Source organism: Urocitellus parryii, chromosome 5 (assembly GCF_045843805.1).
Source record: "Urocitellus parryii isolate mUroPar1 chromosome 5, mUroPar1.hap1, whole genome shotgun sequence".
Taxonomy (NCBI): Eukaryota; Metazoa; Chordata; class Mammalia; order Rodentia; family Sciuridae; genus Urocitellus; species Urocitellus parryii.
The window spans coordinates 197,731,454-197,745,225 of record NC_135535.1 but is presented as its reverse complement, the minus strand read 5'-3'; the positions used below and the strand labels follow the sequence as shown (position 1 = coordinate 197,745,225).

Genomic DNA, 13,772 nt, shown 5'->3' with positions numbered 1-13,772 from the left:
GAAATCCAAGACTCAGAAGTCCTAATGCTCACACTGGGTTCAGAGAAAAACTCCAGTAACTTCTTACAGAAGTTGATCAATAAAGGGATTCATCCCCAAGGTCTGAGTTTGTACTGGGTGATGGAGTCCTATAGTCCCGTATGGCACTGGTGGGATCCAACAGACCCCTGCAGAAAGGGGAGCCTAAGTTACTGACCGACTCTCATCCTGTGCAGAGTCCCATCTGCATGCTCTGGCCCCCATGTGCTCCTGGGTGACACTCCAAGTGCCTGCTCCATCTCTGAAGGCAGTGGACATGAGAGGAAGTCTTTGAAGAGCAGTCTAATCAATGGTGGCAAAGGAGAGCAAGTATACACTTGACAATAAAATCCCTGGGAAATTAAAATCAAGCAGCCTCTCACCCGTGTCACCTCCAGGGCTATTACAGACAGGTGGCAGGCCCTCCTCTAGCAAATGCCTCCTGTGGCCACCTGCCAAGGGACTCAGAGCAGGTGCTTAGCTTTCTCCATTGTCTTATGTGTGAGTTGAGGGATTCCCTGGAAAAAGTCTTGTTCTCTAGACTCAAAAGAAACCAAATGTCTTGACACTGGAATCTTAGGTTAATGACAAAATAGAGTGAGAGTAGGAGCAATAATAATGCTTTGAAAACAAAAGTGGTTTTAGGTTTTGTTTTTCAAGGCAGCTTGGAATGTCCCATAAACTGTATTTTGAGATTTCAGAAGGGAAATCCTAGGGCTAAGAAGTTAAGCAACATTCTCAGGAACTCTGGTTAATTAGTGTCTGAGCCTGGATCCCATTCAAGATCTCACAATTCTTAGTCCAGGCTCAATTCCACTAACCACATGGCTCATGTCCAAGTATGGGATTTATTCTGGAAAAAACATTTAAAGGATTACGATAATCCAGGATGGGTTCCACTGGGCATTACTAGGATGTGTTTTACCTGTTCTCTATAACACTGTTTTCCCCAAACAGCCACAGAAAGCGTAGGTAAACGATCCCCCACACACACTGTCAAAAGACCATCTGCTGTTTTTGAAGGCTCTCCTAGATTTTATCATTATCATCATTTTTCTATTTCCAGTTAGTAGTGTGCGTCCCTTAATATGATATTTTCTGTGTAAACCACTTTTTTACAGATTTCCTAAGGCCATCTTGGAAGCCTTCTCTTCCTCTTGAAGGGTGGGAGAGTTTCTCTTTCGGAGGGTGATACATTTCTACATTAGTGCCTATTCATTTCCTTTTCATTTTCTCAGAGAAAAACAATCAGAGCTCATCACTGCTGTAGTCATGGAGATCTCGTGTCTCCAGAAGAAATCCAATTGTGGAGTTTCTTTGTTAATCCCATGCTGGACCTTTAAGCTTCCTTGTTTGGATCCCGGCAGCCCAGACAGGGTAGCTACTGAAACCAATTACAGAGTGATTCATAAGCCACGGTGGGCGGGGGAAGTGAGTGCCTGAGGGCCTGGCCTGGGCTGTGGGGGCTGTGCATACAGTAGGTGCTCAGGTAGTGGGTGGCGACTGGAGAGATGCAGGAGCCAGAGCTCTAACAACCCTTTAGTCTCCTGGGTCCCCAGGGTGCCATGCACTCCACACAGCCTCAACCAGCCTCGCCATCTTCCCTGCAAACTCATCCTCCGTCTTTCTGCCACAACACTCCTGTCTGCTGAGTTGTACACAACCTGGTTCTCTGCGGTCTGCCAGGCCTCCCTGCAGCCCCACTCTGCAGATCCCTCCATTTGACACATCCTCCTGTCTTCCTTCCCTCTGGCCCTTCATGCTTTGCTCTGGTTCCTGACTGTAGTCTCCTAGGACACTGTCCTTCTGCCTTCCACCATTTCCTGCTGTCCCCTCGCTGCTCCAGCAGTGAAGGCACCGAGCAGGTCCTTATCAAGTCTTTGCTGAATAATCCAGAGATCCAAGTCTTCCTAATATGCAAATCTGATCGTGCTACTTCTGGGTTCTAAATCCTTCAGTGGCTCCCACTGCCTTTAGGACAAAATCGAAACTCTTAGGTCATTCAAAGATTTGCTGGGCATCATCTCCTATCAGTCCTTATTTGCATCCCTGGCCCTGGCCATCCTTGGGGAATGACTAGCAGGACTTTTGATGAGGCACGTGGTGAGTGTAGTGGTGAAGAATGATCTCCAACTTGAGTCAGATGGAACGTGGCCACATTCCAGCTCCTCTGCCAAGCTCTACAACCTGGAGACAGTCACTTCTCTTTTTGCTCCTCAGTTTTCTCATCTTTACAATGGGGCGGATAGCATCACCTAACAAGGGTGTCATGAGGGCTGGATGTGTGCATACAGGTCAGAAACTTCAGGCTGTGCCTGGCACACACAGACACTCCATTATTGTGACCTGGGATTATTTTGAGATGATTAATTTATCCTATGATACTTCCTTCTGTCTGCAGCACCCTCCTCCACCTGTGCCTGACAAATCCTCTCCATCTTTCCTGGCTTAGTCCCCAGATCACAGCCTTTCTGAAATCACCTTCTGTAGCTGTGGAGTGTTGGGAGCTTAAGTGGCGGAGTCAGAATGTGGGGCTCTAAATCCTCGATCTACTTCTTTGTTTTCCTCTAGTTTAGCCTTTCTAAGCCTTGGTTTACTTGGATGTACAATTAGGATAATAAAATAATAGTACTCCACCTCATTAGATTGTCAAGAAAGAAATATAAGGTTTATAAAAGCTACCTAACAGCTACTGAATTCTTCCCTCTTATTTGGTCTTCTTTATATTAGCAGCCTTCCTTACCTTTTATCAGGAACTAGCCACTGTACTATTTTAATCCTGTTCTTGTTTCTGTTGGCACCTGGCCTGCTGGTTATTTAAGTCCAGGTTCAGGGTCTTTTTCATCATTATATTACAAGCACTTAACACATCATTCAGTCACTGGGACAGGAGAACCCAGCTGCTTTGTCAAAACGTGGAACCCTTTGCACTGTACCTACTGTAGGAGGACTGGTGGGGGAGGTGCTGGGACGGAAGAACCCTGGGGCTGGGGTCATGTTTTTGTTCTTTGGAAAGCACCAAAGTCTGGTGGCTCACTGTACCACACCCTTTCATTCAGCACCATGGCAATAGGAGAAACCTATCCCAGAAGGGCTGGGACTCAACACCCGACACCTGACACATGCTTTATTCACAGGATTGACTGTGTCACGCTGGCTCTTCAACAGGATTGTGCCAGTTGACAGTTAACAATGTGTTCCCAGAGAACTCCACAAATCCCTGCTTTGGAGCATTTGCTGATTGCCACTGTGTAAAAATCACTCCAGCCATGGTACTTGCAAGCCCCACTGTGATGTCAACCAACTTGCAAAATTTTTCAAAATTGACCAGTCATGAGCTGGCTCCAGCATACCACCATGCAAATGTCTTACTTCAGTTTTTCCTCCTGTAAAATGGGAATCCCATAATTCGATCACCGTGTCTCCAAGTGTAAATACCCGGGGAGGCAGGCCAAATATGCTAGAATCTTGGAAGTGTGGATGTCCTAGCAGAGCTTCCTCCCTCCCGGTGATCTCTCTCTTCCCAATTCGATGGCTGTATCCTTGCGGTTGGGATCCTTGCCTGCCCTCTCCTCCTAAAATGCAGCTGTCTGGGGTTCTGCTCAGAGCTCTGTATTTCACGGTATCCTCCCGATTGGGCCTCTGCTTTCTGCAACAGACTGACTCAATTAGCCTTTCATTCTGGAGTCCAATTGTGAGTCAATTCTGAGGTTGTTAAGCCAAATGAGTCTGGTGGCATTAGCCCTGCGCCCAAGGACAGTAATCCGCATCACACTGTTGTTCGTTTAATAGTCTGCTTGAGAGACTCTGAGAAACAGGAACTGTGTCTCCGAGGGACAGACCAGGAACGAGGGCTGCAGGGTCAGAGAGCTATTCAGTGGCCAGCTTGTGTGCAGAACTGGAGCCCCAGCTGCCTGGACTGTGTTGGCCTTTGCAGTGTTAGGAGCCCAGCACCCCTAGATCATTAACTTTCATGACCAGAAAAATTCTTCTGAAATTAATACTCAATCCAAGCTGGATGCCATTGGAGCCAGCTGAGTAAGCCTGAGCCATCTTTAGGGATTTCCTCTGAAAAACAAATCCTTTAACCAGGCAAAAGAAAATAGCCAGGTTTTGTATCCTTCAGTGTGTTCAGTTAAAGGCAGAAAACACCAGCAAGGCTGGCTGTGGTTAAGATCCAGGCTAACCACCCGCTCACAGGTGAGCCTCATTGGGAGGATTTTGCCAAGCCAGTTAGCTTCAGCGCATGGCCCTGATCTCAGGAATCTTTATAAAGAGCCTAAGATGTGTCAGCCACCACGCAAAGAAAATGAAGCAGGCCTCTAGAATCTGCTGCAGGGACTCACCATGATGGGCCAGGTACCCAGAACACACAGAGCTCCCCAGATTAGTGCAAATAAGGTCTCTTGCAAAAGAGAACTACAGGAACACCATGGGTTCACCCTTCCCAGCCTTCACTGTGTGTTCTGTGAGCTTGGATCAGTCCTCAGGCCTTTGAGTACCAGTTCTAGGTGAAATTGTACAAAAAGGGACATAAATATGCTTCCTAGAGGTCTTTGCAAACCCTTATGATTCTCCATACACCCTGCCCTGCTGAGCCCCACCAACCCAAGCGTTTTGGTATCATAGAGTCTGAGTATGCCAGGCAGATGGGGCTTCTTGGGTGGAAAATAGTAAAAAGAGCACGGTATGTGGGTAGCCAGCTCGGTGAGCTGAAGACAAGAAAACCCAGACAGCCTCCCATTGTCTCCCGTAATTGCCGGGTAATTTAAATTCTCCTGAAGTCCATTGTGTCCTCCCATAGAAACAGAACTGCTGTCTGCTCAGATGACCTCAGAGGTGGCCCAGTTCTCATTCAGGATTTCTCCAACAATACCCTCTTCAGACCGAGACACGGCCAACTGGCCAAAAAGAGCCCTCTTCCTCCCCAGGCTCGTGGGTCCGTGGCTTCTCTCCACTTCTGGAACCCTGCAACTTCCCTGCCACCCAGGGACTGTGCCAGCCCCTGGACAGTTCCCAAAGTGCAGACACAGCCTCCAAACCCCCCAGCGAGCCTCACCGCCCTCTTGCCCTTCACTTCAGTTCCCCAAGGCGAGCTTCTCGGTGCCACTGAGCCGGGATAAATCACTGTGCGCCGGGCCCAGGGAGGACTTACGAGACAGAGACATGCATTCTTGAAGCCAGGAGGAACTATGGGAGCAGATGGGCTGTAGGATCCTATTTTGATGCCAGGAACATGTTTCTGTATAAAGTAAATATTTTCCCACTGTGGATCTCCGGTGAGTGTGTGGAGAAGCACATTTCCTAAAGATGCAAATAAGTCTAGTCAGAAATAAATATTGGATGGAAACTTCAAAGCCTCTGGATTCTCCAGTTATAGGCCCTGAAGACTTCTCTCCAAATAAGCAGATACACACAGGTGGATGAGGGTTTCGGGGGGGAGGGGACAGTTGGGAAGTTGTGTAGAAAAGATGCCAGTATTTTAATAGTTCGTGTTTTCTGTGGATGTGTGTGTATGGTGTGTGTGTGTGTGTGTGTGTGTGTGGAGAGAGGCTTCTCAACAAAGGAATAAAGGAGAATTATTAAGTTAGTCTTAGGATTGTTCATATATACATACACATACACATATACATAGATACACATGTGTGTAGGAATCTTTCTCAATATATACATAATATATGTTAACATATTATGCATGTGTATATATATATATATGTATACATATATACACACACACACACCTATATTATTTTTTGCCATTCTAGGGATGGAACCCAGTGCCTCACACATGCTAGGCAAGCAGTGTACTGCTGAGCTACCGCCCCAGCCCCTTGATATATGTATTTTTTCATGTAATTGACACATATTGTAATTGATACATATTGTACATATTTATGGGATTCAGTGTGATATTTCCATAAATGTATCCAATGTGTAATGATCAGACCAGGTTAGTGGACACATCTATCCCCTCAAACATGTATTATTGCCTTGTGTGAAGAATGTTTAAAACCCTCTCTAGGACTAGCTATTTTGAAATACGCAATCAATTGTGGTCAACCATTGTCACACTCCTGTGCTAAAACAACTTTTTTTCCTCCCCCCTCCCGTTAACCACCCTCTCTGCAACACCCCTTCCCAGCCCAGGGACTTAGGATGTTTAAAACACATTTTTGCATTTCTGTCTATTGTAGATCTCGCCTTGCAGACTTTTTTACCAACTGCCAGCCGGAGTCAAGGTCTGTCAGCAGCTGTCTGAAGGAGAACTTCGCCGACTGCCTCCTGGCCTACTCGGGGCTGATTGGTAAGAGGCGGGGAGAGGCCTGGGGGGAGAGCCGGCTCCACAACACCCACTCCCTTTCCACTGTAGCCTGATGGTGTCTGTCTGCGTGGGTGATCTCCCAGGAGCCCTGTGCTGGGTTCTGGCCACAGGCCTTTGGGACTCACCAAGCACAAAGGCAAGCGAAGTGACTCGATTGGGGAAGTGACCACGCAGAATAAAAAGTCGGAGGAAAGCCTGGCTGGGCAGAGGAGGACAAGGCCAACAGAGTCCACAGAGCCAGGGAGCTCTGGAGAGAAGGAGTAGGCAGCCAGTCCATATGGGAAAATCGGGAAAGCAGTTTCTCAGAAATGGCCCATTGGAAATAAAATCCCTAAATTTCGGGGTGCTTCTTGCCATCAGTGTTCTTGGTGTTCAACTCCTGGTGTGCGGGGCATCGTTGAGGCTGATATGTCCCCCTTGATGACACTATTCATGGCATAAGCAATACTCTCTGTCTTTTAAGACCAAAGGCTTTAGGAGGACTGTCTTCTCTCAGCATCGAAGAGAACAGTGCAATTAAATCAGGCAGCGGGGGTTGGAAGAGAAATGGGCAAACTTGTGCCCCAGGATAAATGGAGCCAGCAAGAGGAAAGGTCAGAGTCCCAGGCCCCAGGGACAGCAGAAGCCTCGGTGTCAGGGCTCCACTGTGCCTGGCCTTTGAGAAGGAACACACAGCGAAGGCCAGGAAGGGCGAGAGAAATCACAGTTGTCAGAGCGCGATGGCTCAGCCAGGGTGTGTGTTCCTGCCAGGCATCTGTGTCGGGGTCACATGCGTCACCAGCAGGAAGAACCTCCCACCCGGAATGAGAGCACAGACCAAACCCCTTGTCAGCAGTGTCTTTGGCAGGAGAGTTTGGGAGAATCAGGGTTGGAATTGAATGTAAGACGTCTTGCTTTGGGGCACATTGGTCACCCCAACCTTTTGAGGGGGACCCACACTCCCTTGGCGTTACCTCCCCATTTAGGCACATTGTTCCTGGTCCGGCCTTCCTTTAGCCAGTACTCCAGCTTGGATTCACTTTCTCCTTTTCTTAACAAAGTTCGTCTCTACAAGAGATTACTTACCAAATATGGAATTATACAAATAAGAAGAGAAAATACAAAAGTAATTAACATATACTCATTTGTTAAAGAAAAAAAATTTATAAGAAAACTAAAACCAGAGAAGCCAACAGAATACAATGGGAAATTCCACAGCCTCTCTCCCAGATGTGATTGCTGTTAACACATCAGTTTGTGTCCTTCCAGGAGGACACGCTCATTGACTGCCACAAGTGGCCGGGACTGGGTGCTGCCAACACTTCTGTGAGATCATCCTTGGGCCTGGCAACCCCATGCAAGCCCGAGGAGGATGAAGTGGAGGAGCAAGTGGTAGAGGCAGTGTGTTCTACAGGCCAAATTATTTCTCTGTCGGGTCTGGATGTCTCCTTCCATGCCGGTTTCTGGGACATTGGATCCTAATCTCTTTCCACCCATGGTTCCTGCTTCTCCATGAGTCACCGGTCCACTAGGGCCCCAGACGTGCAATGGCCTTAACCCCCTCACTCAGCATGTGGGGTGCCTGTTGTTTTCTCAGAGGAGTTAGAACCCCCTTCATGCTATAGGCTAAGTCCTCCTGCTAAGGGACCATGGGGTCTAACTCAATCTGAGTCAGCAAGGAATACAGACAGGGCCAAGACCATAGGCCCTTGACCCGGAGGAGCTTTAAAAACTGTTTTTTTCTGTCTGTGAACCAGATCCATCCTGAGGATGACTGACCACCTATGACTTCGTACTTCCTTGAAAATATCTAAAAGCAGAAAGCATCTTGGCCTCTTCGGGCATTGCCTGGTGTGAGCCACCCAGGGGAAGCCATTTGGGTTGTATTAAATACACATGCATCGTGTATTTGTGCTGGTGGAAACCTCACCAGACAGTTGTGAATCCCACAAGATGTAGCAGGAGGGACCACCCAGCCTTTCTCTTACATGAGACAATACTCTGGGAGCCCTGGGCTCAGAGAATGTACACTGTTTGTTTCCAATTCTTTCACAACTTGGAAGACTGTAAGTCAGTAGAGAATCTGGCGGGCGGGAGGCTTGCTACCTACATTTGTCTACATCCGGGATGCAGCAGAGCCTGCTGGAGGCTTCTGAGCTCCTGTGGGTTACTCTGCAGAAGCCATTTGCTTCTGAGGGAAGTGGATTCAAAGCCCTAAAAGGATCTTTAAGATACGTACACCAAGTGCTATCTATTTATGAAGATTAATGACATTTTCAAGAAAACGCAGGGGATTTGGCAACTCGTGCTTTCCAAGTTAATTCTCTGCAACTCTACAACATCCATACCATTTGTGCAGAGAGAGAAAAAAAAGACCCTAAATGCAGCTGAAGGAGTTCTGTTATAATTTTTTAAGTGAATGTGTAAACTGTTTTACGTGTTCACAATAAACTGCCAAGAAAATTCACTGCTTAACATAATTTCCCACTCAGCAAACACCGCGTTTGTAATTATCCATGGCACATTCTCTGTCAGAGGAGCATTTACTTCTTTTTCAATTCCAGAAAAGTCCACATCGTCACAGGAAAATGACATGTCTTGTTTTTTTACTTTTCAGGCACAGTCATGACCCCCAACTACATAGACTCCAGCAGCCTTAGCGTGGCCCCCTGGTGTGACTGCAGCAACAGTGGGAATGACCTGGAAGAGTGCTCCAAATTTCTGAACTTCTTCAAGGACAATACCTGTCTTAGTGAGTTGGTTTTTTTGTTTTGTTTTTGTTGTTGTTGTTGTTTGGTTTTAAATAAGAAGCACATGAACACACACGTGTTCTTCCCACTCCAGGCTTGAGCTGTACCTTCTATTTCTTGTGTCTGCTACCACCGTCCGTCACTCTCCCTCTCTCTGTCCCTTTTCTTGGTTGCTGATGGTAAATCCAGCTCCTTTTGAACATGCTGCATGATGCATGCAGCAGGGAACTGTGCAGATGATGAAGTGGGTGCTGCCAAGACTGTGGATCCCAAAACCTGAGAGATCAAGAGATTGCAATCACCGAGAGTACATTATGTGGGAAAGAACGCTTCTACCCGCAGATCAAATTTTGATCTTGGCAGCCAGCTGAGAGTCCGTTCCCAAGGTTCTGAAAACCTGGGCGGAATAGACAATGTGAGCAGCTCAGACAAATTGGATGGGGATAGGCCTCCAAGGACTCTCTGGGAAAAATTAGAATGTTGACATTGATAGCCCCTCGGATTTTCAGGGTTGGCTCAGAGGAGAAGCGGCAGATCTTGAGTGGGGAAAGCTGGCGATGCGCTCAGGAGACTAGCGATGTCGGGGATCTCAGGAGACCAGATAAGCGCTGGTGGGTGGAGGGGCGGGGTTCCTGCTGGGAAGCAGAGTTGGTTATTATTACAGTGTCCTTTAGGCAATTTGGAAGCCTGTCCTCCACAGGGACAGGGATGGAGAAATGAATATGAGCCATGGGCATCCATCAAACTCCAAAAGCACAGTGCCAGGTCTCCCTCAGGTACACCTAAGTCACCCTGGGTGATGATCCAGCTGAGATATTTGAAAATTGCACTCACTCTTGTGACAGCCACTGTTTATTCATTCTGTGTGTTCAGATTCATGCTACAGGGAGTATAATTCATGCACACTCTCATTTTCTGTACTCTGCGCAAGCATCCTAGGAGGCGTAGGAATTATTATGTCTGTCCATCCGTCTTTCATCTGAGTAAAAGCCTGGCATTCACATAGACCATCTGTGACAGAGTTGGGACCCAAGGCCTGGTTTCTTGTGCAGCCCCGTATCTCCTGAGAACCTTGTTGGACAAGAACATAACCCTGTACATTTGGGTCCAGGTCTGTCTTCCTACTGGGAGGGGTGGGTCAGATTTCTAGGAATCAAGGTTCAGACACCCAGCTGAGAGCCTTGTCCTAGAGGGACAATTTCCCCATGATGCTCTGCTATATTTTGACTGATTTTTTTTTTTTAAGAATTAGCCAACAATTTACCATGTACTACAAAACAGCTTTTGAGCATTGATCTAAAACGTCCTCCTCCTCCTTTCCTTTATGGAAGAGAAAAGCATAAGTCACCCGCACACAAAAATGTAGCTCAGATAATGTGGCTGGAATCAGTTTATCTGGTCCTTTTGAAAATAAGAGAAGCTTTTGGACTCTTCAGTGACATTCAGACCCACAGCATCCGGTTCCAGCGTGGAGGCCTCTCTCATCTTGCTCCCTTCTGGTGGATGTGAGGTGTAACGAAGACAAAGGAATGACAAGAGTGATCCTGAGAAAAGATTTTATTCACCTTGGCTGGGAAACTTTTCCCCCACCGAGAAATTAAAGTTGTCCCTGCTTAATAACATTTTGGTGAAAGGTAGACTAGTCTGGTATCTTATTGCTGATGACTTTTCAATAAAAATAAATGCATTTGGTCTGCAGCGAGGGCCAAAGCCAGCCAGAATCTTTCAGTCATTCCATTTATACTTGGATTAGATGGGCCACAGAGCACCAAAGACAGAGAGCTGTGAATTTAGTCTTGGTATAAGGCCCTAAACCAGAAGGAATGAAAATTTATCAACGGTGACCCTTAAGAAGAAACCCAATTCTGCTATCTTCAGATTAAGCCAAACCTCTCCCAAATTCCCCAGCCAGGAACACAACTGCAACCCATTGTTTACTTCTACTTTGGGAGAAGGAAACAGTTATTTTTAAGTCAAGTGCATGGCCCATGGAAGGGGAAGAGAGGAGAATGGGAGGCAGGAGGTCTCTCAAGACTTTATCCAGACATCCTTCTCTTCTCCCCCACCTCTCCCACGCCCCCTCCTCCCATTTCCCTCCTCCTCCTCCTCCCCTCCCTCCTCCTCCTTTCCTCTCTGGGAGGCCTCCCTGGACCACTTTAAATATCCACTTCCCTTCTCACCCCAGCACTCCTCACTCCCCCACCCCTCACTCATGTTTTCTCCAAGTCCTTCTCACCATCTCGGTTACAAACTTGACTCTATTGCTATATTTCTGGTTTACAGCCAGAAATTCAGTTGGGGGAGGACTCCTGCCTTTTGTTCCTGCTGCTCACGGCCATGTGCCTCGCGCGTGGAGCCGGGCCTGGCACTTGGTAGACATTCCATTGGGTGAATGAATGACCAGGGAGGGCAGGCACCCTGGGCCAAGCAAGACATGGGGACATGGTTGGTTGGGGGGGGGGGGGCAGGCACGCTGGGCCAAGCACCGGCAGCTTCAGTATCGGTCAGGAGTCTCTTGAATCTTTGCATCTTAACAAGAAATAGATTTTTGTTGTGGTTCTGGGGTCATTTAAGGAAACTGGTCCTAACGAACCCCTTTCTCAAAGTTCTGTGCACCCGTTCAGCCATAGCATAGCTGGAAGCATAAAAAAACACACTATAATTTGAAGCTGTTTCTTACAGCTTTTCAAAGTGTCAGGTTGTAGGAAACAAACTTAAAGGATAACAATTCTAGAACAAACTGTCACTTCTAAGAGAAAAATTAGGCCTGAATTATTCTGTCTTGTGTACAGAAAAATGCCAACTAAGAGTTGTAGATTAACAATTTGCACATTCAGGTCCCAAATGAAGGAGTTTGATTTCTTATACAATGAATATGAAATTAAAAAAAAATTCCTAAATCCAGGCCAAATCCCTGGAGACCTGATTAAAACCTGTTTTTTATTCATCTTGGGGAGGGAAAAACACATAACCAATTTACTCTTGCCATAAAAACAATCTAATCCCATGAAATTGTAATAGGCTTTTAAAGTTTTACATTTTAAACTTTTCATTTAAACAGGACTGCTCCTATCTAATTATGCAGATTTTGTTTGGAAGACTGGGAGCAGAAAGGAAAAAAAAATAATCTTACTTAAATTTTCACTAGATATTGATGAGGCTTGGGGTAGATTTTTCTTTTAAAGAAACTGGCTGCGTTTTGCCTGCCAAATTAGTTGAATTGCCTCTGAGTTGCCTCAGTCTCATGATTAGGAATGTACTTAAAAGAAAAAGGCACTAATTAATTTGCTTTCAGTATAGAATTTTGACAAAGTGTAAGGACTTTCTTGGGAAAAAAAAAATGGCAGTTAGGATCCCAATGTATCAGGTCCGAGGCTGGGTTTCAAAGGGCTTGAGGGATGAGTATTTCAGGGCAAAGCTCTTGCTCAGCACCTGGCACATAAATAGAAACACAATAAATATTTGTTGCGCATGGAGTGTGGCTAAGTGTCCAACTCAGTGTTTAATGGCTGAATTGATTTTTGAGCACCTGACCCCAAAGACTGCCTGTTAGTACATATGGGGTGGATGGATGGATGGGTTTTGTTCAGAGAAGTTCAATGCCGTAATCAGAATTTCTAGTGTGCTTCTTCTCTGGCTGTGTGTATCCTGTTACATTTGCTGCTTGACTTTGAAATTGGATTTCCTCCTGTTTTACTGCAGAAAATGCAATTCAAGCCTTTGGCAATGGCTCCGATGTGACTGTGTGGCAGCCAGCCCTCCCAGTACAGACCACCACTGCCACCACTACCACTGCCTATCGGGTCAAGAACAAGCCCCTGGGGCCGGCAGGCTCTGAGAACGAAATCCCCACGCATGTTTTACCGCCTTGTGCAAATTTGCAGGTGAGAACTGCTTCTGGAATACCTATTGGCATTCACTTCTGGGAGGGGGGGAGGGTGGCATACGGATTCATTTTCTAAAATGCACAAAAGAGATGGCAAATGCTGACGAGAAGTGAGTCTTGAAATTGAGTTTTTAAACGTAGAGATAATGACACCTCATACAGAGAAAGATGGATCATGGGACTGACTCTGCATTTCCTGGGTATGTGGCTTTGTTCAAGGCTCTTGTGTCTGGCCCTATACAAGGAGAGGTCTGTGCAGATTCGTCCCTAAAGTTTTGTTAGGGTGGTGAAGGAGTTAGGTTGACTTTGTTTATGATGCTGATTCTGTGTTCTCTGTAGAGCAGCGGCACACTGAGATGAAAGGCACCCTGGGGTTTGGCACCATCGTGGGCATTTCCATATCACATGTGGTGCTGCTGCGTGACTGTCTCGGAAAGTTAGCCAGAGACAGTGTCACTGGTCAAGTGTGGAGTCCTGGATGGGCTGCTTCTTCAGGAAGCAAAAGCAAATGTTCTTCAACAGCAAGAGGAACCACGTACTGCCCTGCAAAACCCTGCGTGTGCAGAAGGGCCTAGCAACTTCTTTGGGTCTACAAGGGCAGACCCACAACTACCTGTAGTCAGAAGCTGAGGGTTTATTCTGCCTTTTATTGATTGTTCCTAGTGATGAGCATTCAACTGTTTGGCAAGACATTGATTATTTGTGTGTCCACAAAGGAATCTCACACACGTCACCTCTTAGGGTCATCCTCCTGGAGGCTGTGGGAGAAACACTCTTACTATGAGTCTGCAGCCTGGTTCTTTCATTGGAGAACAAG

The 13,772-nt window shown here is 46.6% G+C and overlaps 1 protein-coding gene across 1 annotated transcript in view; it reads left to right on the top strand.

Annotated features, from left to right (window-relative positions):
* The window catches only part of Gfra1 (GDNF family receptor alpha 1), a 193,820-nt gene that overhangs the window by 153,626 nt on the left and 26,422 nt on the right, over positions 1-13,772 (top strand). Inside the window, exons 6-8 of the mRNA XM_026389200.2 lie at positions 6,213-6,322; positions 8,937-9,071; positions 12,772-12,953. Coding sequence (XP_026244985.2) covers positions 6,213-6,322; positions 8,937-9,071; positions 12,772-12,953 — 427 coding nt within the window. The remainder of the gene's footprint in view (positions 1-6,212; positions 6,323-8,936; positions 9,072-12,771; positions 12,954-13,772) is intronic.